The sequence below is a fragment of the Amphiprion ocellaris genome, chromosome 15 (genome assembly GCF_022539595.1).
Source record: "Amphiprion ocellaris isolate individual 3 ecotype Okinawa chromosome 15, ASM2253959v1, whole genome shotgun sequence".
Classification (NCBI taxonomy): domain Eukaryota; kingdom Metazoa; phylum Chordata; class Actinopteri; family Pomacentridae; genus Amphiprion; species Amphiprion ocellaris.
Genome location: NC_072780.1, coordinates 1633394 through 1657704, shown reverse-complemented (window position 1 = coordinate 1657704; position 24311 = coordinate 1633394). Strand labels below are relative to the sequence as shown.

The 24311-nt window shown below is 42.4% G+C and overlaps 2 protein-coding genes across 3 annotated transcripts in view; both read left to right on the top strand.

The window, feature by feature from the left end:
• Positions 1 to 3111: 3111 nt before the first annotated feature.
• znf865 (zinc finger protein 865) lies at positions 3112 to 18777 on the top strand. The gene is made up of 3 exons (XM_023264180.3): positions 3112 to 3823; positions 4198 to 4295; positions 12925 to 18777. Exon 3 carries the CDS (start codon positions 13393 to 13395, stop codon positions 17524 to 17526), a length of 4134 nt encoding a protein of 1377 aa, XP_023119948.2. The 5' UTR covers positions 3112 to 3823; positions 4198 to 4295; positions 12925 to 13392; the 3' UTR covers positions 17527 to 18777.
• A 5065-nt stretch (positions 18778 to 23842) lies between these two features.
• The window catches only part of dbpa (D site albumin promoter binding protein a), a 50995-nt gene continuing 50526 nt past the window's right edge, over positions 23843 to 24311 (top strand). The window contains exon 1 of one of the 2 annotated variants that reach the window (XM_035945418.2): positions 23843 to 24277. The gene's annotated coding sequence lies outside the window, so the exon portion shown is untranslated. The remainder of the gene's footprint in view (positions 24278 to 24311) is intronic. The other variant, XM_023264175.3, reaches the window with a different exon arrangement.

Below are 24311 nucleotides of genomic sequence, written 5' to 3'. Positions count from 1 at the left end.
GACATGGCCTCTCCTGATGGAGCTTAAAGTTTCTCTATCATTTAGCGCATAGGCCAACCAAATGTACCTGCCTGTTTTTCATAACTCCTCCCAGCCTTGGTGGTTCAGGCGATGAAAGCATTTTCAGTCAATAGGCCCACTATTTCCCATCAATCTTTCCCTTTTGCTAAACTCTTAGATGGCTGTTAGCCTGGCATCCAGAATCCAAGGCCTCCGTCAAAATTCACCTGAGCTTTTGTGCCTAGAATTTCCTCAATAGAAAGCATTTTCCAACAAGTTGGAGGCTCTCCTAATGGCAGGAATACATATACTGCATGATTTCCAGTCCTATAAGTTCATTGCAAGCCAAACATTTACTTGGCTATGAAGTCAAGTTTGCTGTGTGTACACTGCATGATGATAACGCTACTGAATTGGAGGCTACGCTGTGCGTCAATATAGAAGAACAAAACATTATCATCAGTCAGCATCCATTACATGACCCAGTCATAAAACTGCCAGCTAGGCAACTGCTGCAATGCACCAGGGCCCAACCGCTGTTGGGGGGCCCACCTAGCCCATCAGGACTGCATAGCAACAGAGTGCATCTGTTCAAACCTGGTATTTAAATGTGTACACTGTACTCTGAGTGACCAGACGTGATCAGCTCTCACTTAACTGTGCCGTATGCAAATAAACCAGAGAGACAGCTGTTTGTTTCTTTCTTCTAGAGTTTCTTCTTTGATTTTTGTTACATATATTCATCATTATACAGCAGCAGGAATGCAGATGGCACTCCGAAGAGAGAGAGTGGCACAAATTTATGCACGAGCCATAAGTCAGTTTAAACAATTCCAGGTTTTAACTCATTCTTCAATGAGAATTGGTCAGGGTGTGCCAGGCTAGGTGTCTTGGGGCCTTATCTATAATTGTTGTGTGCTTTCCAAACGAGGCCTGAAAGATGCATTGGCCTATTCTACTTCCCAAACCAAAGTTGGGATCTATAAAAACTGTGTTGTGTGAATGTGCACATCAGCAGAACAATTTGAATAGTTGTCCACTTCCATTCTGTATAATATGCTCTTTATTTAGCACCACAATATTTACAAGAGCCTTAAACAACCTGTTGGAGCTGTTGACAGTGGTCCTCTGGATGTTTCCAGGAGGTTTGGGTTTTTGCAGCTTGACCCCCACACTCTCAAATAATCTTCATTTTAAAAGGGTTTTAAAATTTGTGGACTTCTCTTTTTACTATGGAGGACTATCACTTGTTATTAGTGATAAGCCGGATATTGGGATGAAACAGTTATCCAGTACGGATATTGTACTTTTTCCAGACATGAATGTCCGCCGACTGTAACCCCTCACTATCTGTGTTCATCAGGAGACTCTTTCTGTCTGGGATGTGATTCTTGTTACTCCGTGTTGCTGTAACAGCGCTTCTCACCACGCAGTTCAGTGCTGACAGCAATTCTCATTGGTCTGACTTAGCATCAGTATAAACCATATGTTGACTTAAGAAACTATATCCAAAGGATTAAAGCCCTTTCATGTGAAAGGTTCCTTGTTTGAAACCAGGCTCAAGTTTTTATTCTAAACTTGAAACTAATCTTCTCTTTAATTTTGTAGATTGAATCTACTTTCAGCTGGAGCTCATGATGAATTACATAACCACCTCTGTAGTAGTTGGTGATCTGATTTCTGCATGCTGAATTCTGTTTATCAGGTTTTATTTTTATGTATTAGAGGGTAATGCAGCATGCTGGAGGATAGGTGGACAGATCTGAAGCTCAATTCTGAGGCTGTTCTGTGAACAGCAAAGTAACTGTAAGTAACAAATATAACAATCCCTGATCAACAAACGTTAATATTGGGCAAAAATACCACTTTAGGTCACGGTTAGTGTGACTGGTTAAACAAATGCGAATACAGATACAGATAACACTATATTCACTCATCCCTAATTGCTATTGCTTCAGTTGAATGGAAAACCTAAAAGTAGACTCAGGCACAGCATTTAACATCTAAGGTGACTTTAATGAGGGAAAAAGGTCAGTAGGATCATGGTTGGGTGAGGGATTTGGTGATGGCAGAGGCAAGCAGGCAGACAGGTGACTGTTGTCTAGCAGGGTTAATGAAGGAGGGTTGCAGAATGGCAGGCAGGGTGGCAGTGAGGTAGAACAAGCAGACACAGGAAGCCTGAGACACATGGAAAAGGCAAGTTAGGCAAATCACAAAGGTAGCATGAAGAATTATATTATTATTAATACAATATCACAACTACTACCACTCTTGGGATTCCTAAAGAATGTATACTGAATGTGGTTGTATTTACTCACTGTTGGCATTCATCAGATATGAAACTATAGCTAATAAATTACTAAGGTAAAACACCAATCTACAACAACTCTTTCTACTACTAATTCAATGTACTTCCAAATATTTGAACTCAAATATCCTAAAACAAAAACATTTGAGTTTAATTCTATTCTAATATTCAACCTTTCATAAAGGTGATTCATGCATTTAAAGAATATGTCAATACATGTGATAACACATTCAACCTGTAAATTTTATTTTTATTTTGTTTGTTATTATTATTATTATTATTATTATTATTATTATATATTTAGCAATTCAATCTTGTGTATCTCTGCTCAAAAAAACACAAGGTTTAAAATGTATGCCCAACCTGCAATACTACTTTTGACCTGTAGGCGGCGCACGCGAGTGGACAATCGGTGACAAGTAGTGACACACAGAACCAGAACATCTACCTGATGGGGACTGCAGTAGCGCTGTGTGACCACTAAGGTCGCATAGAGATACACACACACACATTTTTTCAGGTGGAACAGCCCCATGAGGACTTTTGAGAAAATGTCACCAGGCATGTTTAAATAAAGTTTTGAAGCCTCTGGTGGTGGTTTGCCCGTGGGGACCTCATTTTTGGTCCCCACGGGGACACGAGTCCCCACCAGTTTGTGTGTAGTCAGGCCAAAGTCCCCACGAGGTAGCAAAAACAAGAACACACACACACACACACACACACACACACACACACACACACACACGCACCACAGACACCTTGTAATGCTATGCAGCATGCGCCGTAATGATATCTTTAATTGACTAATTAACATTTCACACACTCGGCGTGAAAACACACACATTCACACACACATGCAAACACAGAGGCGCGCGGGGACTTGATGGCACGCGGTGTCAGGACGCTCACTTTCATCTCTCTCAGCGGAGTGCGGACGTGCACGCATGCAGGCGCGTGTACGTGAGCACGCGCACAGTTTATTTATTGACGAGCATCATGCTGGCTCGGGTCCGTGTTTGACACTCGGAGGGCCGGAGGTGGACCAGAGCGGCGGCCGGACGGACTGACCCGAGCCCGGCTCTACCCGGAACCATTATGCAGACAGGAAACTACCATTTTAAGGCTAGCAGCAGCGGAGCAGCCGTCGTCTACCGAGGGGGACACCGAAAACCGACACAGGGCGGAAAACAGGCGGAGAAGAGCAGGAAAAACACGACGGAAACAAAACAAAGGCGCCGTGAGGCTGAAGACGAGCAGTGAGCGGCCGGAGCTGCGGGTCGGGGGAGGCAGACAATGGTCGGATCGGGCCGGGCCGGCGGGGACAGTTTTTGTTAGCGAGTGAAAAGCAGATGGAGAGCCGGGCCTTTCACAGTGTTGTTCCACGGATGAAGAAAAAGGCCCCGCTGACAGCCAGTAGGGACTCCGCTCTCTCGGCGCGCCCTCTCCTCGGTGCTTCCACACTTTCACCGCCCTGTTTCTGAGCTCGCTTGGCCGCCAGACGTGTCCAGCTCCGAGGTAAAAACCCAAACAGGAGCCGCTTCCAGCCGAAGGATGCTAGTTAGCCTGCTAGCTGCTAGCCGCCGAGCTAACAGCGGCTAACGGCGCAGCTAAGCCGATAGCACCGTTAGCTTCAGGAGACCTCCCCCAGCGCTGTGTTACTTCACTTATTAGTCATGTTTTAACGTTGTCACACACATTTCAGCTTAATTTACAACACGCTGAATATGTGAGTGTGTAAATTCAGCCAAAGAAATGCATTTTATATCAGTTTTTGAGAGTCTGATAGAGGAGTTGGGTACCGTTAGCTGGCTGGCTGATTGACGGATGCTAGCAGCCTTCGGTGAGTGACTGACTGATAACGGGTGTTTGCATCCGTTCACCTGTTTCAGATCGTCCACCTGAAGGCGTCGGTTGTCTCCGGAGGAAGCGGGCCGTTTCCTTCCACGGCTGCGGTCCAGCGGGGAGCTCCAGACCTGTGGATCCGCCGGTAAGATGCAAACAACATGCAGCCTCCCCGCTCCAGATTCAGCCTCTAACTGGTGCCTTCATTAGTTTCTGTGTCATGATCAACATTTAAGTGTGAAGTGACGGAATATTTAACTGAAGCTTAAGTCATTTGAAAATGCGCATATCTCAGCATGCATTTTACAGAAAAGTGGCGCCGAATCTTCAGAAAAGTCAGATATATAACCAATTAACTACACAGTTTACTCCAGATGTCAACAAGCTGCTGCCTGCTTTTGTTTTTTAAGCAGCATGAATTAAATGAATGAGGAATATGTAATTTATTTGTTTAGTATTCAAGAAAACACACGTTTTGTAGATGCTGCAGGTGCATCAGTAACCCTGGTCATATAATAGTCTGAGACAGTAGCACGGTACAGTGCAGTAGTCATGGAAAAATGCATGCAAATAGATTGGAAATTGATAATTTACATTACTGCGAAACTGTTGTTTTTCCCTCCGAGCAAAAATGTCCAAATTCTGAATATTCCATGTTGTAAAATGTGAGAAATCCCCACAGTTTGTTCTCCTACATCATATTAAAGTGAATCTTGTTGCTTTTGCCGTGTTGATTGGTCAAAACAGCACATTTATAGAAGTCACTGTGTGTTTTTCACAGCATATATGCATGTTTTGTAGATGCTGCAGGTGCGTCGGTAGCCCTGGTCATGTCTGAGATGGTAGCTCAGTACAATATTCATGAAAAAATACATGCAAGTAGATCCTAAGTGTACATTTTTGCAGCACAATTAGTTTAGAGCTCCTCAAGGCTCGTTAAAAACATCAGTATGTGACTGTAGGGTAACTTAGCTCCTCTCTTGAAAACAGGGTGGAGGGTTAGAAGAGGTTGAGAACTCTGATTTTCACAATAAAGCTGTAGTAAAAAAAAATTTAAAAATATGTATTGTCAGACACTCTCTCACTGGATCAGGTGTTTTTATAACACCATATGCTTCTGATAGGCTGTCTGGACTCTTTTTTTTTTTTTTTACCTGCTATGTAGGAGAATATGTTTGCTGTTGTCAATCATTAGGAGGAATATTTTAAGAGAGCGCAATAAGAAATCCAGATGTGAAAAAAAAAACATTAAGAGCTGCCAGAACTGCTTCAGTGAATTAGATATTCCTGTTTGTGGAGGATTTTATTGATCATCTCTAGCCATAAATACTGGCAAAATATTTGCTGTCACAAAATTAAATCAAGTTTTTGGTTCAAGTGTGTGCTAGTTTACTTCACTTGCACCTAAAAGGAACGATTGAAAATGTAATTTATTCTCATTTATTCTAATTTTTTAATGTTTATTTTTGTTAAATTAGTTAGAAAGGAGGCAACAATAAAGTTTTGAAAAAAAACAACAATCGGCGCTTATAAAAATGAATGTTTTTTTTCTTTCCCCCCAAGCAAAAATGCTAAAATTCTGAATATTCAATGTTGTAAAATTTTTAAAAATTCTGCAGTTTTTTCTCCTACATCATAGTAAAGTGAATCTTTTAGCTTTAAGTGAAAATAACACATTTAAAGAAGTCACCTTGCATTTTTTATAGTTTTTTATGTTTTATCAACCACACATTTCTCATCAGTTTAATTAATAATGATAATAATCGTAGATTGCAGCTTTGTCGTTGTTATTTTATTGTTTCTCAGGCCAGGGATGTGTAAGGGCACAGAGTGTCATGGTAACGTGTGATAAACTGATTGTCAACGTTGATGTGTTTCTGCTTTTTTTTCTTCTGTTTTCATGCCAACCAAAAAGCAACAAATGTACTTCAAAGGCAGCTGCAGAGAAATGCAAACCGTCGGGAGGAAATCTGTCATTCAGTGACAAATACTTTGTAAGATTTATGTTTGTTTTTTTTTACCGTGAACACATCTGAGCTCTAGTGTGGAAATTCCACGTACATTACTGAGGTGGTGATGGGCCAGTGACAGTTTTTATTGCAGACAATCAGGAGTCAATGATGCAATTATTTGTTTCTCTGGTTAAAAGGTCACTGATCAGTGAGGCGAGCTGCTTATTGGTTGGAAATAAAACCTGTAGACTCCCTGCTGCTGACTCAAAAATGAACGGATAAACCCAGAATCTGCCAGACTTGGATTCTTATCTTCAGCTTGTAGTTAATTATTAGGTTGTTAATGGTTATATATTTGTGATTTTTGTAAACATAAATTACATTATACTGAGCTGAGACTTAGACTTAGACAGACTTTATTTAGGGTCAGGTATAAAGTGAAGGTAACATAAAATAAAGTAAGATAAATAAAATAAATTAGAATAAAATAAGAATATAGAAAATATAATATGGAAAGAAAAAAAAATACCAACATATCCAAGAATATACAGGAGTGATACAGAAATATGCAAATGACATAAGTAGGTGCAGATGAGTTTACAGATGTGATGAATAATATTTAGAATGTAAAATGTCCGGTCTGTCCAGTGGTTTAATCAGCAGGAAGAGTGATAGTCCTTATTGTGATTGGAGAAGTTTTATCTGGGATTTAACAGATGTTTTGCTGAACTAGTTGTCATTTATTTTAGTTCAGGCAGTGAAAACTGTTTCTGTTAGTTGACTGTTGTGGTAATCGGTTGATCCGCAGATGTGGTCGTGTCTTGAAGGTACAGCCGGGCGACATGACCTAAAATATCACATTATGTATTTTTATAATATGCATTCATTATCATTAATGTGTGAGGAATCTCTTTCATCATAATTAGTTTAAGGCTGAATCCTGATTTAAACCAAATTTTGTTCCGGTTTAAAACTATCATTGATTTTAAAATCAATACGCTTCCATCAGAGGTCCGTTCCTACTGATCTATGTAAGTTGATTATCGCCGTAAGTCGGAACTCCGATGAAAACGTAAACAAAGCCGTTCCGTGCATCACAATATCGATCAGTTCTTCAAAAAGTCATAAAAAACAACGACTTTCATGCATGTATGAATCATTTTACTAGAAGATAACAGAATATTGTAATGGACTGATATTGTTGTTGATGTTGAGGTTTCAATGTTTATTGTTCCGTTCCAGATTTACCTGATGTCAGTGAACGTGCCATGTTTAGTTAGCTCACCTCTGATTGGCTGAGAGTCAGCAGTAGAGAGAGCTGGGAACGGTGGCTAATTCTGGAGCTAAGTTATGGGGTTTTTCTAGTTATTCTGGCGTTGGCTACGGTCCACAGTAGCCTGTGTGAAGGTTCAATAAACCAGCAGAGAACCAGATAAAGTCTCACTCATTCATCACAGAGGGTCACTACAATATGTTGACCTGTTTTTACAACATGATCCATGTTGGTCGGTGTTTCTTCCTATTCCCAGTGTTTTATTCTGTCTAATTTCACTTCCGTGGAGACGGCTTTCCTTTTCTTCCAAGCATCAGAAGAGTCTGACTTATGCTGGGAGCCATAATGAAGGACAGAAAGTTAGTGAATGTAGCACAATCCAAGGTGGAGTACAACCAGAGAATGGAAACAAAGCTGTCTGATAGCACCATGATGACGTATTCATCCGCTCCACTCATCAACTAGTTCCACGTAACCAGTTCTGATGTAACGATGAAACGCTGTAGGTCGAGGAAGTCGTAAACCGAGGACCTCCAGTAACTGGATTCTTTCTGATGTTTCCTCCTCCACGTGTACAACAATACTGTTAAAGAAGCATCAAATAGATCAACATGTTCTGATGCATAGATTGGCTGCTGTGTACTGGTGTTGGCATTTTCTTTTCATGTATTAATTGTAAAATGTGTAGTTTAGCAAAAGGTGAAATAGACAAACAGCTGCAGGTCTGACTCCTGCCAGAGACCCACTAATGACTAAAAGGCAGACAGAGCCCCTGTTGTTTGGTTCTGAGCGATGGTTTTGCTGTTAACGCTAGTCCCAGTCATTTGGAGGGAGAATGCTTTGACTCATTGTAAGCTAGAGAAGTTGGTTGTGTTCCCGTCTACATTTCTTGCAGTTTTCAAACCGTTTTCCAGTGCTGGAGTGACACGTCTAGTGGTTGGTTGAGTTGACTTTTCTGTCGGCGTGTGTGTTATTTGTTTTTCCTCATTTCTGATCTACACCTGTCGGGTTTGTAACCTCGTTTCTGCAGCCTGGTGGGATGATGGTGCAGATGAGTCAATACAATCAGGACAGATTGCGTAGAAATTTCTCGTCATTTTTAATAGAAGAATTTTTGTGTGTGGAAATTATTAACATTGCTTCCAGTCCATAATAACATTCCTAGAATTCCAGCAACAGCTCCTGTAAGATATAATTAGATTTAGTCAGGATCTTTTGTCAACAGAAGCACTGCTATGTACAAGCTCTCCAACCTTTAGTTTTCTGATTTACAAATGCGAGTGTACATAAAAGGTTTCTGGGTTTCTGCTTTGATTTTGAGCAGGAATTTGATGACATATTTTCAGAAATGTTCTTCGATGTGAGTCCCCGCTGTCACTCTGCCAGCTTCAAACTGTACACAGATGTGACGGCACACATCAGGATGTTTGGCTTCTCTGGTTTCTGTCTCAGGGGAGAGTCGTTCACGTGCAAAGCCAAGGGAAGGTCAGAATTAAGAGCAGATTTAACCTCAGTTTTTAGAAACGCACGTCACTCAGAAGAAGGCAAGACTGAGACACGAGAACAAACGACTGACCAGAACCTAACCTTTGTTCTAAACCTGTTTAAAGCCTCTGGATTAACTTATGCAGAAAATTACAGAAAGACACATTCAGTAACATTCAGTTTAAAAAAATTCTTGTGTTTTTTTTTGTTTGAAGCTGAAGCAGCTGTATGAGGTGGAGGTCATGGGATCACAGATGGATTAGAGCAAAATTAAAAATCAGATACTGTGTTTTTGCAATTTCTGCTTGATAAATGGTGTCATTTTGCAGATTTATTAAATCTGTTTAAGACAACTTGCCGCTGTGTTTTGGGATTCAGAGGGCTAAATAATGAAAGACTGAAGATGTGTGAATAGAAAAGGAATATTTACCTATAAATCATGCTGCTTATTGCCATAGTTGCTGTCATGCTGCATATCAGTTTGTTTTTTTCATCTTTTTAAATTAAAGTCTCAATAACTTGCTTGATGTCACATTAGAAGAATCATACTAATTATACTTTTAGACTCACCGACATCAGATTTGGCCGTAAGGTTGACATCCGAGTCAGATATTATGCATTCTGACTGGGAATCGGTTGTAAATCAGTGTTAAAAGCTAAGTGGTGGATTTAAATCAGACACTAGAACTGAACCTCTAAGCATCATTTTATATATTAGTAGTGAAGTGCTGCTTTCCTGTGAGGGTTAACGGTGTCAAGCTGTAATGTAGTGACCCACATGTTTACGGATAAACTAATTGTTTAATTAGTTTAAAAAACAACAACCCATTAGAGATGGAGAGAAAACATGAATGCTCTCAGCTGCTGCTGTTCTCCTCTCACACACAAAGACGATGTCATTAGACCAGCTTTTTTAAACTGGTGGCGACAGGCAGCCATGTTGTCCAGCAGAGACTGACCAGGAGACAGGAGACATTTTCAGCCACCGACCTCTTCTCCCTCTTTGAGCTCCATCTGCCACACTTATTACTGCCTCTAAAGTTTAAAATAAGACAACTATTCTAGTGTTTTTGAATCTCCAAATGTGTAGCAGCAGTCCAAATACTCAGTTTTCCAGAGCTGAATCCAGTGTGTTTTGAGTTTGTCATTGGCGTAGGCCTGTTGCTTGACTTATTTATTGACAATATTTCTTCCTCCAACCAGAGCTGATGTGAGAACATTCTTCCTGCACCACCTTTTAGTCGTAGGAGCTTCAGGAGAAACCAGCCGGACTTCTCTTTCTAGAAACGTTTCTAGAAACGTCTTCCAGAGAAGTCTGGCTGGTTTCTCCTGAAGCTCCTACAATCACCAGGACCTGGATGAGTTTAGCAGCAACGGGCACCATGACAGAGACTTCTGTGGCCATTAATGACCTCCGACCAGCACTAATTTCCAGAATAACCAGTGTTTTTATTGCAGAATGACAGATTTAACCAAGCAATTCTTTATTATTATTTTAAACAAAAGTATCCGTGGTTAGTTCTTAATTCACAATTATTTCTTTAATTCCGTTATCCAGTTCCTCGTTACATCCATGATTAGACGATACAAATAAAACAAAAACTAAAATAAGTCCTTCCAGGATTTCGTAGCTTTTTTCCAGATTGTTGCGGCCCTAAAATGCCTGAATTCGCAGCAGCTTTTCTAAAAAATTACGATATAAATGTTGCAATGAAATTGCAGGAAACAGTGACAATTGATAAAACGTTGCATTTTTTTCAGCTTTTAGAACATGTTTCAACATTTTAATTGACTGTATTTCTTCCTAAACTAATTCTTTAATGCTCCAACCCATTTCCACCAGCTGGTGCACCACGGTGGGAAACTAGCAGCAGCCAGATACTGGTTTAACAGGAAGTGGTTGGTAGATTTAAGGCACTAAATGATCATTTACTATTGAATCAATCATATTTGGACATATCTGTCAATGAATCTAACTTCCCTTCATTGTTTCAGAGCTCCAACAGATCTGGATCAACAGCTTCCATCACGGTGATCTGTCTGGTCTGTTTCTGCTCCTTTCAGACCTTCTCCTGATATGTTTGGTGGTAGAAAAGTGTTTATCAGTCGATGGTTTTTGTTTGTTTTCCACCACAATATTTCACGGGTGTAAAACAGTTTAGCTCTGCTTTGGTGAAGAACATCAGGGAATTAATTGTTTTTCACCGTCTTTAGCAGTAATTTTTGTTGGTAAATGACAGACATTAGAATGGGACATGTCTGCATCTCCAGACCACAAACAAGGAAGTGAATTCGGTGACTGCTATGATTGGTGGAACTCACGGGAGGCGGGACAAAATGGCAGAAAAGTTGTGGTGATTGGACCACATTGCAACGTGGTTGGTTGAATTTGCGTTAATTGTTGAGATCGCAACATCGCGAATTCCTGGAGGGACTCGTTTTACTTGTATGTCTGTTCACACAAAAGAAAAAATAAAATAAATAAATTGTCTATTTAGTAGGTAGATTTGAGTATCCCAAAAAAAAGATTACTTATTTCCTTTTTGACACTATTTATTTTTCTTGATTGCTGATTTCAGTTTCTCTTGACAGTCTTGTGCCCACTAAAGATTAAACTAACATGATTAAAACAGTAATTAAAATACAATCTGGATGCGCAGCTTTAACATTTAGAACAAAACAGAGAAACACAAGTGATGAGTTTCTGGCAGCTGTTGAGCAGAAGGATCGCTGAGTTTAAGCTGATGGTAGGAATCGAGCTGTAGAAAAGTTTACCTGCTTGATTAAACAATGGGATGCGGAGCGCACTCCAAGATTTCCAGAGTTGTACAAAAATAATTGTGCAACAGCTGCTGAGGCGTCCGAGTGGGTATAAGAGGAAGGCAGTGACCCAGTTTCCACGTAGGCCGAGTTGGACGTTGTCGCCGTGTTTATTTATTTAATTAAATGTGGTAGCTATGGCTGTGCTTTGTTTTGTTTGGGGAAATGTGCACCTGAAAGTTGCATTTAAATTTGTAAACGTAGAGCCACAGAAAATGTGGATGGCCTCAACAGCATTGTTAGATTAATTAGATTGTCACTTGAGTAAATCATAAATAAGCACCACTGCAGCGAAGCATCTGTTTATCCTAGCCATGTTATATTCAGCCAAATCAAACGCTTCTGCTTAACTCTCCTGTTATGTTCATTTCTTGAGAACAGCAATGATGTTCCTGGGCCACGTTTAATTATCCAGAAGTGCCAGAAACCAAAAAATCCAAATAAACATTGTTTATATCTCATTATTAACTCCATTACTAATCATTTCCGTCAATATTTAGTGCAACGGTGTTCTTTATCTCTCACAGATGTTCAGTGAGGATAATTAACTCGTTTTTCATTTTAAAAAATCGTGGTTAAGCTTTTTTTTAAATGTAGATTGGAAAGACCTACATAAGATACATGGCAATGATTTTATTATTTTTTTAAATTATTTTGCATTTTGAATTTTTTTCTTTCTTTGGAGCAAATTAACACAAGATACCTCTTCTGTTGAGGGTCAAATTGACCTGCTGACTTAAAATCAAGACAAATGAGTCATGAGGATTTGAAATAGAATAGAATAGAATAGAATAGAATAGAATAGAATAGAATAGAATAGAATAGAATAGAATAGAATAGAATAGAATAGCCACTTTATTGTCAACCAGAACATACACTAGTTGGTGTACATCATGAGTGAAATTTTGATGCAAAAAGCTCACCATTGAAAGCAAACTTTATTTAAGCACTGTTTTTGAACCAGAAATGCATGCAACGAGCCTTTTTATATGTTGATTACGCTTATTAAGCCAAGTGGCGGACGTTTCATACTGAAAAAGTACTTTTTTTCAAAGATTTCTTTTACTTTAAAATGGGTCAATTTGACCCGCAACATGACAGGAGGGTTCAGCTGAGTTGTTTATGTTTGGGGTTCCTTGTGAGACATTCAGCATCCGGGGTTTGAGGTTTAATAAACTGCTGCTATTTAGTTTTTCTGCTCAGTATCACTAACTGATTGTTGTCCTTTCTTTGTCTTCCTTCAGGCTCCCAACAAAACTTCATGACGGGACAGAAGGGCCGGGAAGCGATGGTTCATCCTCCTCTGGAATAACGGACACACTCCACTTCGTGGGACTGCTGATCTGACTCTAAAAATCAGCTTACGGTTATGGAACACTTAAAAGGAACACTACAGACTCAGTTTTTTAATATCGTTTAGTATATCGCCTATTTATGACCCATTTTATAGCATCCCAGAGACACAGCTGGAGGCTTCGCTTTTAAATGGAGAGTAAATGTATTAGTGGTACATTCATGTGAGAGACTCAAGCATCGGCTTTTGTTGGATTTTAGTGGCTTGTTGGAAGTCTGGGGTAGAAACCGCAGCGGCCTCTACCTCTGAAGATCAAACTGTGTTAGTTTGATAAGGGCTCATTACTGTTTCTAGAAACTGGACTTAGTGGACGGGGTAGTTTTACCCCCTCGACACTTTGCCACAGCTGCATTGGGAGATGTTCCAGTTCAGCAAGTACCCCATGGACATTTTAGAGATGCTAAGTGGACACCAAGCCCACCAGTTCAAAGGCCTTGGATTAGAACGACAACTGAGCCACCAACAGCAAGTCCAGCTGCAGCATCAGCAGCAGCTCCAGCAGCAGCACCAGCCCTCTGCTGACAGCTCTGGAAGCCTCCTGTCCGGCCTCGGTCTGGGGTCCCTCCAGAGCTCTCGGAGCAACGCCTTTGCCGACTCCTCGTCATTATTCGCCAAAATGAGCGCCCCGCCCCCCTCCATCTCCCACCAGAGCCAGTCGTCCTCGTCGTCCCACAGCTCCAGGAAGTCCAGCAAGATGAGCAGTAGTAGCAGCAGCGGGAGTGGGAGTTCCTCGTCGGGATACCCCCAGTTCCTGCGACCGTTTCACCCAGCCGAGGCGGCGCTGGCTCAGGAGCAGCTCCACTCCGGGATGGGACGGTTCGACTTTGGCGGGAGCAGCAGTGGGGGAAGCGCAGGGGTGATCGGGGGAGTTGTTGCACCAGCACCCCCACCTCCCCCGTTACATCCGGGGCTCTCTGTCGCCCAGCCCTCCCCTGGACCCTCCTCTTCCTCACCTTCGCCCTCCACCTCTGCTTCAGTGTCCAACAACCCCTCCGGCAGCACTGCAGTCCCCCTTGTCAGCCAGTCTGATCCCCGCAGCCTCCACCAGCAGTTCAGCTGCATGCTCGCCGCCAACCAGTACTTCCTGTCGGGCGTCCCCACCAACAGCAGCCTGGAGCAGTTCCTCGTCCAGCAGGGGACTCACAACCACTTGGGCTTGGGCCTCGGCCAGGGGGCCACCGAGTCGAACTCAGCCTTAGCCCCGCCTCCCGCCCTCCACTCCTCCCACAGCCACAGCCACACAGCTCCACAGCCTCAACAGCAGCAACAGCAGCTGACCCCTCATGCCTTATCGCACCCACACAGCCACACTCACCACCCGCACCCCCTCCACCCGGCCCCACAGCCCGCTCCACTGGGAGGCTTTGATTTCCAAGGCATTCCAGTCCTTTCCTCCAACCAGATAGCATCACTAATGCAGCAGGAGGCCGGCCTCCCCCTGCCCCTGCCGCTGCACCTGTCGCTCTCTAAAGACGACGGGACAAAGTCGGGAGACAGCTCGTCTACGTCTGCTTCGAGCGGAGGAAGCAGGAGAAAGAAAGCGATGGCGGGCTACCTGCCCCAGAGGAAAAGTGAAAGTAGCAGCCACAGCAGCCACAGCCATAGCAGCAGCAGCGTCAGTAACTGCCACAACAGCAGCTCGAGTGGGCACAGTCAGAGCTCCTCGACGGGCCTGGTAGGCGGAGGGTCTGGGGGTGTTGGTCTAAGTGGCATCGGAAGTGAGCCACAGCATTCCTCTCTCCTCTCCTCGTCCTCGCAGCAACAGCAGTCGTCCTCCACAGTGTCCTCTTCGTCATCTGCTCCCGCCTCCTCAAACTCCACCTCTGTGCTCGTAGCCAACGGCAACCAACAGCTGTCCAAGTCCCAGGACAGTCACAGCAATAGCTCGTCAGGCCAGCCTGAACCAGAACCCCTTTACCACTGTGGTGAGTGTGGTAAAACCTTCACCCACCTGTCCAGCCTTCGAAGGCACCTCCGCAGCCACGGTTTGACACCAGAAAGCCAAAGCAGGAAGTCGGACTGTAACTCTCCCAGCCCGGAGAGGATATTCTGCTGTGGCGAATGTGGGAAGAGGTTTAAAAAGAGGGGTCACCTCATCCAGCACAGTGTCACCCACTCAGAAAACCGGCCTTTTGTCTGCAGCATCTGCCAAAAGTCCTTCAATCGTCGAGAGTCACTCACGAGACATGAGAAAATCCATGACGAGAAGCCTTTCCGCTGCCCGGCTTGTGGGCGTTGTTTCCGTGAGAGCACATCTCTTCTCAACCATGCTGCCTCGGGGGCTTGTGGCAAACCACCTCGCAGCTCCAAAAACCGGGCCAGCAGTGGAGGGAGCGCATCGTCCAACCCGAGCAGCCGCAAAATGGGGAGCAGTGGGGAAAGGGTCGCGATTTCAAACGATGGGGCGGGGATGGCGAATGACAAGTATGCAACAGATTACTCTAGAAATCGCTACCAGAACCAGTCGTCTTACAACAGTGGCGTCGACGACTACAGACGGTCACAGTCTTCATCGCTGTACCCCTCAGAGAGTACATTAGCCAGTGAAATGACCAACCAGACTCTCCGTAAAGCCCCTTTAGCCCCAACTCTTCATCCACATCCACAGAGTCAACAACAGCACCACCACCATCAGCCGCAACAGACACAGCAGCCCCACCTCCCCCTCTCGTCCCTATTGGATGATTCAGAGGATGAGGTCACCAGCAGCGCGATGTCGGCCATTGCCGCTGCAGCTGCAGCCTCATGTGACATAAACACAGAGAGCCGGGAAGGAGAGAGGAGGGATATCATTGGGGGGCTGCTGGGGGGGTTGGGGTTTGGTAACTTGGGTGGACCGTCATCCACGTCCAGCCTCAATGGCTCCACCATGCCCCTGACCCACCCCAGCCAGCCCCACACAAAGCCCAGGAGGCCCAGAAAGCCCCGAGAGAAAAGGGACCCGAACACTATTGTCCGGAGGAGGAGGAGCCCTGCGCCTCCAGGGGACGGCTCAGAGAGGCCCTACGGATGTCAGATATGTGGCAAGCGCTTCAGACGGGCGGAGACATTGCGGCGCCACAATCGCGTTCACACGGGGGAGAAGCCTCACGCCTGCGATGTCTGCGGCAAAATGTTCCGGGAGCCTTTCCACCTCACTAAGCATCTGACTGTGCACTCAGGGCAAAAGAACTACAAATGCAACCTCTGTGGGAAGATGTTTGCCTACGCCCAAAGTCTAGTGAGGCACGGGAAGCTGCACAGGAAGGGGGAGATCGACAACCAGGGGAGGAGGATAAAAGGTGCTGCTGCTGCCATCAGTCAGGTCGCCAACTCGGGAAACTCTGACTACTTCTCGTCCTGCTCCCAAGGAGAAAAGTCTCCGACATCTGGCACCCCCTCTCAGAGGCTTTATACCTGCACAGTGTGCTGGAAGTCATTCCGCCATTACTTCCACCTGACGGCACATCAACAGACCGTCCATGGGGGCGGGGTCGGACTGGAGAAGTCCTTTCGTTGTGAGGTTTGTGGCAAAGCTTTCGCCTACTCAAACAGTTTAGTGCGGCACAAGCTGTCTCAGCACGGCATCGACCGGAGCGGCCAGCGCGTCAACCAATCCCAACCCTCTGGATACTCGCCGCTCTTCTACGATTCCGGTTCAGGTTCCAACTATGCCGGGTCGTCCCACATGCAGCAGGGGGCTTCAGGGCAACAACAGCAGCAGCAGCCACCGCAACAGCCACAACATCCACAACAACAACCACAGCAGCAGCTGCAGCACCCTTTTCACTACCGTGCAAAAAACTTCCAAAAGCGGCATGGACAGACAAGAAAACACCGAAAGAAAAAAAGGCGCGTGGTGATCCACAGCATCATGAGAGACGGAAAGCTGGTGGGTGTCCCCCTAAGTAAAGACACTCGCAGGAAGCTGTCGATGCTGAGGAAGAGGAGGGGCAAACTGCAGGCTCAGCTCAACAAGAAGAAGATGCTGGCCCAGCTGAGGATAAAGGGTGGCGTGATGAAAGTGAAGTCATGGTGCGGGGGCGCCGTCAGAGTCACGGGGCTCACCTCCATGGACGTCCCTCTCAAGCGCTTCCCCTGCCCCATCTGCCCCAGCACCACGTACGCCAAGCACGGCTCCCTGCTGGTCCACCACGCCATCCGGCATCCACCGAGGAACTCAGGCCGCCACGCCCGTCTGCGGTGCCAGGTGTGCGGACGACGCACCAGCTCCTTACACAAAGCCTTGAAACACAGGGGCCAGCATCTGAAACAAGCTGCATTCCAATGCCACAAATGCCGACACCGTTTCTGGAACCCGGGGCTCCTGGCTCGGCACAAGTTCTCCTGCCGGGGCGTGACGACCAGTAGCGGGGCCTGGGCGCTGATGAAGATGAGGTCTCCGTCGTCTCACGACCAGTCGGACAGCAGTGGACATTCTCCGGTCCAGCTGACGGTCCCGGCTCTGGTCCAGCCTGAGAGATCAACAGTCCTGGCTGAGTATAGTCAGTGAACACAAACAGTTTTCTAGACTAGATTGTTTTTTGATGTTTATTTTTTTTAAATAATCCAAGAAGCGAGCAAGAGCTAGCACGTTTTTAACACAAAAAGATGTGGGAGAAGGCGGAGGGTTTAGTGTGACTATCAGAATCTCCCCTGGATGAACCTGTAAACAACCCTCAGGTGGACGATGAACTAACGTGGACTTCAAAAGGCCCAAAATCAAAACCACCACCACCGTCTGTCTCCCCTTCCCCAAAGGTGAAGGAACTCTAGACAACGTGACTTTAGTAGCATCTGTTTGAAAAGTTAATTTGAGTTTTTTCTATCATCTTGTATTTTTTTTTATATATATATTTAAATTTCCCCTTTAGCAGTGTTTGCGCATAAACATGGATTGGCCTGTTGTAGGGGTGACAAACCTCCAGTACCAGTTTATTTTTTCAGAATATCTTCACATTACTCAGTTAAAACGTATAGTCTTTGTCTATTGCTCTATGTGTTTATTTGTTACCCCAGTGGAGAAAACTCACTTTTTTATACTGAGACAACATTTGCCCTCGAGATAAATTTATCTTCTAAGGAAAAAGAAAAGTCCTGATGTGATACTCTAAGAAGCTCATGAAGATGAGTGTTGGGGCAGTAAAAGGGTTTATTTGTCACTAAAGGCCATACTGTGCTAAAGTGACTAAAAAGGTAGAGAAGGTGTTGGGAGGAACAGAAAGTGTTGGTGACCTTGTTTTTAATGTACACTACTTTTGTGACTTTTTAAAAAAAAAAAACGGGCGTGAACAGAGCAAAAACACAACTCAAGCTGTTTATGTGTTCAGGATTTGAAAAGGACAAGAGAAATAACAGGAGTGTACTGTACAATTCGTATTATATTTTATTATATATTGATTATTTGCTGTTTTTTACTCCAAGTATCATTTCTTTTATCATTGTCGGTATTGTATGGGCGGGAGGGAACCAGTCGGGGACTGTCTTTGTAAAACAGCGGGATGAGTATATGTATCGATGTGATATCCTCCCCTTCCCTTTACCTGCTCCCTCATTGCCACACTTAAGCCCCATTTTTGTAACAAAGCGTGTACACATAGTTCATTACTTAGGTCCTGTCCAGACGTGTTTTTTCCTTTTTATTTTTCTGTAAAACTAAACCATGTAATATTATTACTAAATTACTATCCTTTTTCTTTGCCTAAAAAGTGAGTTGTTGAAAACCCTCGAGTCAAATAAAAAAAAAACAAACCCTGAAATGTTACCACCAGCGTTTGCTCGAGTTTGTGAGAAATAACAGGAATCATGTTCAAACTTGTGCCATAATAAACAGGAAATAGTGATTTGCATGAAGGAGAAATTCAACTTAAACACCATATGTTGAATTGTTTGCTTTTATGTGGATACATGCAGATTTTTTGCACGTTTAACTGACCTCCTGTGCACCGATGCAAGCACTCTACTCATGCTAGAAATTTACTGGATTTAATTTAAGCCAAAATCTGCCAATTAAACCCAATTTTACCTTTAACAAATGCTTCATAGCATGGTTCTCTCTGGAGAATATATCAAAGGAAATTGGGTGAAATTGGCTTCAAACTGAGAATGGACAAATATACTTGGGGGAGAAAATAAGCTCAACATTGTCTTTAAATTCTACAAAGACCTTTAATTTTAGGGGTTGGACTAAACTTGGGGAGTCACATGAGCTGCAGATGATAAAATATTTTACTTTACTGGTTCACATGTAATAGATTCTCCTCAAGTTACTGATGGTTTCAGACAAGAAACACCCACATCTTCTCTGTTTTTTTTTTTTTAATATTGATTTATCCTGCAACAGTGGGCTCAACCAACCAAATCATTAATATCATCCAGATAGTTTTACTTGCTCAGATTTTGCGATGTTCACCTTAAGTTTTTGCAACTGACAACAGAATCTTTCCAGAAACAAATAATCCCACATATACAGTGACCGTCCTGACGGCAAATAAAGAAAAACTGTGTTATTTTCAGACTTAACATGAGGCTCAAAACTATCGAAATAGAGTCTGATGCCTTTCAGTGTCGAGTCTCAGTTAATTAAATGTACATTTTTGTGTGAGTTTTCTGTTGATTAGAAGTTAAACACAGAAATCACTCATCTGTTTGATTTACGGTGTCGTCATGGCATTAGAAACGGGTTAAATGATGCTTTAGTGATTCTAACTACATCTGCATCGACCCTTCAACTCAGCCTTACTTTAATCCAGGAGTCTTTTCGTGACCTTCACTTGCGTCTTTAATTCCAGGACAACTAAATGTCTGCTATTCAACTGGACAAACAGCATAGATTTTTGATTGAGTTTGATAAAAACGACAAAAGTCAGACAAAAATAAGACAAAAATTTGACAAAAACCTTACAAAGCGACAAAATACTGGACAAAAACGCGAAACAAAACAACAAAATAGACTAACACAAGTGAGACAAATAACCACAGAAATGCTACACAAAATAAGTGCAACAAAAAATGACCAAAAATAAGCAAACAGCACAAGCAAGACAAAAAGGAAACCCAAAATGACAAAAACAAACAAAACAACAAAAGCATGAGAAAAATGACAAAAGTCAGACAAAAAAAGACAAAATATTACAAAAATGAGTCACAAAACAACAAAAGATGAGACAAACGACACGAAATAAACCAAAAAATTTGGCAAAATAGAAAGTGACAAAAAATGGACAAAACAAGACAAAAAAATGACAAAAGGGAACAAAATGCAAAAAAAATTGACAAAAAACACAAGCGAGGCAAAAAGGAAACACAAAACGACAAAAACATGAGACAAATGACAAAAATCAGACAAAAGAAGACAAAACAACAAAAAGACAAATTATTACAAAAAATGACACTAAACAAAAGAACAATGAACAATGTAGTATTTTATTTTATGATCCAAACAACTTGTCATGGTCTGGAAATGATTTTAAATTTATAGTTTTACTAATTTACAATCTGCAGTTAATGTCTTCTCTGAAATTTTTACACTTTGAGGGCTGGATTGGACCCTCTGGAGGACCGCTTTTGGCCTAAACTTCTAAAGAATTAGAAAACAACAAAAAGCAATATTTGCATTCAGCTGCCATTTAACTGCTCATCTGCTCTGAATGTAAAAGCACAACTGAAGCACTGGTTTGCATCAATTAGTCCTCCGTAGATGTTTTTATTCACTCTTCCTTCCTACAGGGACCCTGAAGTGGCCTCCCGCTATCCGACCCCCTCCCCAACCACCTCCACATGAGTTCCAGAGATGGGGCAGGTGTTGTGCACCTGGATCCTGCGGTCAGGTGAGCTCTTTTTCCCCTCTCGACTCCCCAGCGGCCCCCCGGGCCCCACATGAACCGGCACATGTCTCCCAGAAAGTTTAGGGGGGAGGATGGGAATTTTCTAGTCACTAATTTCAGCAGCTGTGGCTCCTCTTCACAGCTGCATTACCACCAAACAACCACTAGATGGCGCCATCTAAACACTGTTTAACTGATGGCTGCTGCAGGTCTGAAGCAGAAAGAATCATTTCAATTCCAAACGCCTCATGAAGCTCAGTTCACACATTAGTGGAGTGGAGCCGTTTGTTCCACACTTTATGCCGATGCATGCCAACGTGCACACTCTCCTGCTCGTGCACGTGTGTGTGTGTGTTTGCGCTACGTCACCACACAGGACTGGAAGGTCCTTCTCGGAAGCGATGCTGCAGATCTGACTCATGAGTCAGATTAGTGTCAGCAGGAGACATAATGTGGAGTTTTAATGGATGATTTGCTCCTTTAGTTGGTCTAAAGACTGTTTTAGAGGTCAGGTGTGACACATTGGCTTCACGCACAACACAAGATTAACATTAAACACAACACCAAATGGACACTGCATTATTTCACAAGAGAAAATATTAACAAAATAAGAAAACTTAGCAAGAAAGAGTTATTTTCAACTGTCATCTCTGGACAAATGATAAAATGATCCTAAAGTCAACAGAATGAATTAAAAAAATACTTTACACACATAATATTTAGGCATGTAGAAAAATTTTAAAAAGCAAATATTAACCCTCATGTCGTCCTGTGGGTCAAAATTGACCCGTTTTAAAGTTTGAAAATGTGGAAATAAATTATATTTTCACAGTGAAACTTCTGATGTCCACATTTTCAACATTTTTGGGAAATCTTTGAACATTTTTTGGTGGAAAACAAGAAATGTTAAAAATGTTTCTTAAGAATATTCACAAAAAATCAACCAAAATCCAGCAAATTTCACTGGATTTTGGTAGATTTTTTTTGTGAATGTTCTTCAAGAAAATATTAGAAGTTTCACTGATATATATGGAATCACTTTAGATATTTTTAGGATTTTTTTGGAAGATTTTTACTCATTTTTTGAAAATATTTACAAGAATTTTCTTCCCAAATTTGGGGATTTTTTTTTTAAATAAAACTTTTAAGGGAAACTGCAAATTTTTAGAAATTTGGGGAATTTTTTTTGCTGACTTTTTCGATTTTTTTTCAGACAAGGAAACAATATTTTTTGTTGCCCGTAAATGACGACAGCAGGAGGGTTAATGTTGGTAAAGATGCTGTCTGCTCTGCAAAATGTAATATAGCAAAGAAAAGAACAGAAATTAGCAAAATGTGCGACTCAAAAGCAAACACAGCGTGCAAAATATGACAGAAACATTAACAGTACTGATAATGTCAACTACATGAGATAAATAATACAATTGTGAAGGAAATGTTCAGTTAAATAGAAGTTTAACCCATTAATGTGAAAATACTACATCTAAAACTATCGTCAGCAAAATTAAATTAACTTAAATTGCCCATATTTGTGACATTATTAAATATTATTTTCATATTAACAAGTGGAATTTCACTGTAGCCTCTCTACCATAAACTAGCAAGCTAATATGCAGATTTGTAGTCTTTAGGAATGTAAAATATTTGACAAGATTCTCATTTGTTTCTGTTAGATCTTAATTAGTTTAAAGGTAAATGTTGCTGCATTATGAATAAATTACACTGATGGATAAAAATCCAAATAACTGACAAAATATTCAACACAGAAGCAGATAGCATGCGCTCAATGACAGAAATATTAATTATTCATATAAAAAGCTGCATTTTAAAATATTTTTCAAGAAATTTGAGGGTATTATTTATATTTTTTAAGGAAATTTAAGGCTATATTCATATTGCTTTTTATGACCCGTAGTCTCTGCTGATAATTTGTCTTTTAACACTTTCTGTCAACGTTTTTAAAATCTAATATGTTTCTGTTATTTTTGCACCAAAACTCCAAAGTCAAATTCGTGGTATGAGAAAACCTGCTTAGCAATAAAACAGTCTGTGGTTGTGATTAAGGTAACCTTTAATAGTGACTAATCAGAAAGGTGTGGTCTAATCAGAGTGTCTGTCTGATCATTGTCCTTTAAAGCCACATCTGAGGAGGATTCAACTCACAGTTTGTCTTCAGCTGAGATCTTACCTGATATTTTTCCAGATTTTACCTGGTAAAATAAAGAATAGAAGAAGAAACCTGCTGTGTGCACAACTGAATAAACACATAGACCTTCTCAGAAAAGGTCAGAAAAGGTGACCGACTGCATGCTGCGTTTATTATTGTTCAGTGTGAAAATGCATGAAAATAGGTTTTAAATTGCAAAAAATGCAAAAGAAAAATATGGAAAATGACTATTATTAAATTATTTTTATTTTATTTTTTATTGAAGTGTTTTTTTGTTGTTCAGTGTCAGAATACATTAAAATATATTTAAAAATAGTTTTAAAAAATGCAAAGTAAATACACAAAAGGACATTTTTTATCATATTATTTTTAATTTAGTTTTTATTATTCAAGTGTTTAGCTTCAGTGCACAGCTGGCTAAATAAAGACTCAAGAAAGATGACTGATTTCATCCTGTGGTTCTGTTATTGTTCAGTGTAAATAATACATTTAAATAGGCTTAAAAATAGTTTTAAAAAAAAGACATTTTATGATAATATTAGTTTCATTTTTTGATTTTTAAAAACATATATCTCCTGCAGTTTAATAACCTTTAATGTGATGTTTTGCTGAGTAAAACTCCCCCCTCCCCCTCCCTCCTCCGGCCCGTCACGTGGCACTTGCATGGGCAAACCTGTGGGCGGAGACTGTGACCTATTTTTGGCCAATGGGAGGCCGAGAGCGGCGGCGAGTGACCTACATTCAGCCAATCGCGGCGCAGCACCGTCGCCGGTAGGCAACAGTCGGGCGCGTGCCGGGTCCACGTGCTCCGGTGTTTGAGAGGAGCGCGAGAGGCAGACGGGGACAGGTGAGCGAAAGAAACAGACGAGCAGCGTCCTCCGGCTGCTTCATTTTTAATTTATTTTCATCTTCATGGGGATTAAACGCACTTTAACCGCGTTAAATGTCCTCATTTTAAACTGCCGCCGTGTAAGCAGAGAAAAGACGACGACACACTCCGGTCTGTGGTTCAGAACGGAGGTGTTGCCTTCACGGCCACGGTGTGTCTGCTCACATGTGAGTGTGTCTCCCCGGTGCTCGGACACATCCAGCACCTCCTTGTGCTTCTCCTCCTCCCGCCGCGGCCTCCTGCTCGCTTCCAGTGACAGCGTGAGAGCAGAGCGGAGGGGCGTGGTGCGTTCAAGGCCCATCCAGGAAGGAGCTCAGCTGCGCAACAGTCCCGGCAGCTCCACGGTGATTGGACGAGACTGGAAGGAGGCGTCCTGTTATGTGTAAATATATGGTGCATTCACGGACAAACAGAGG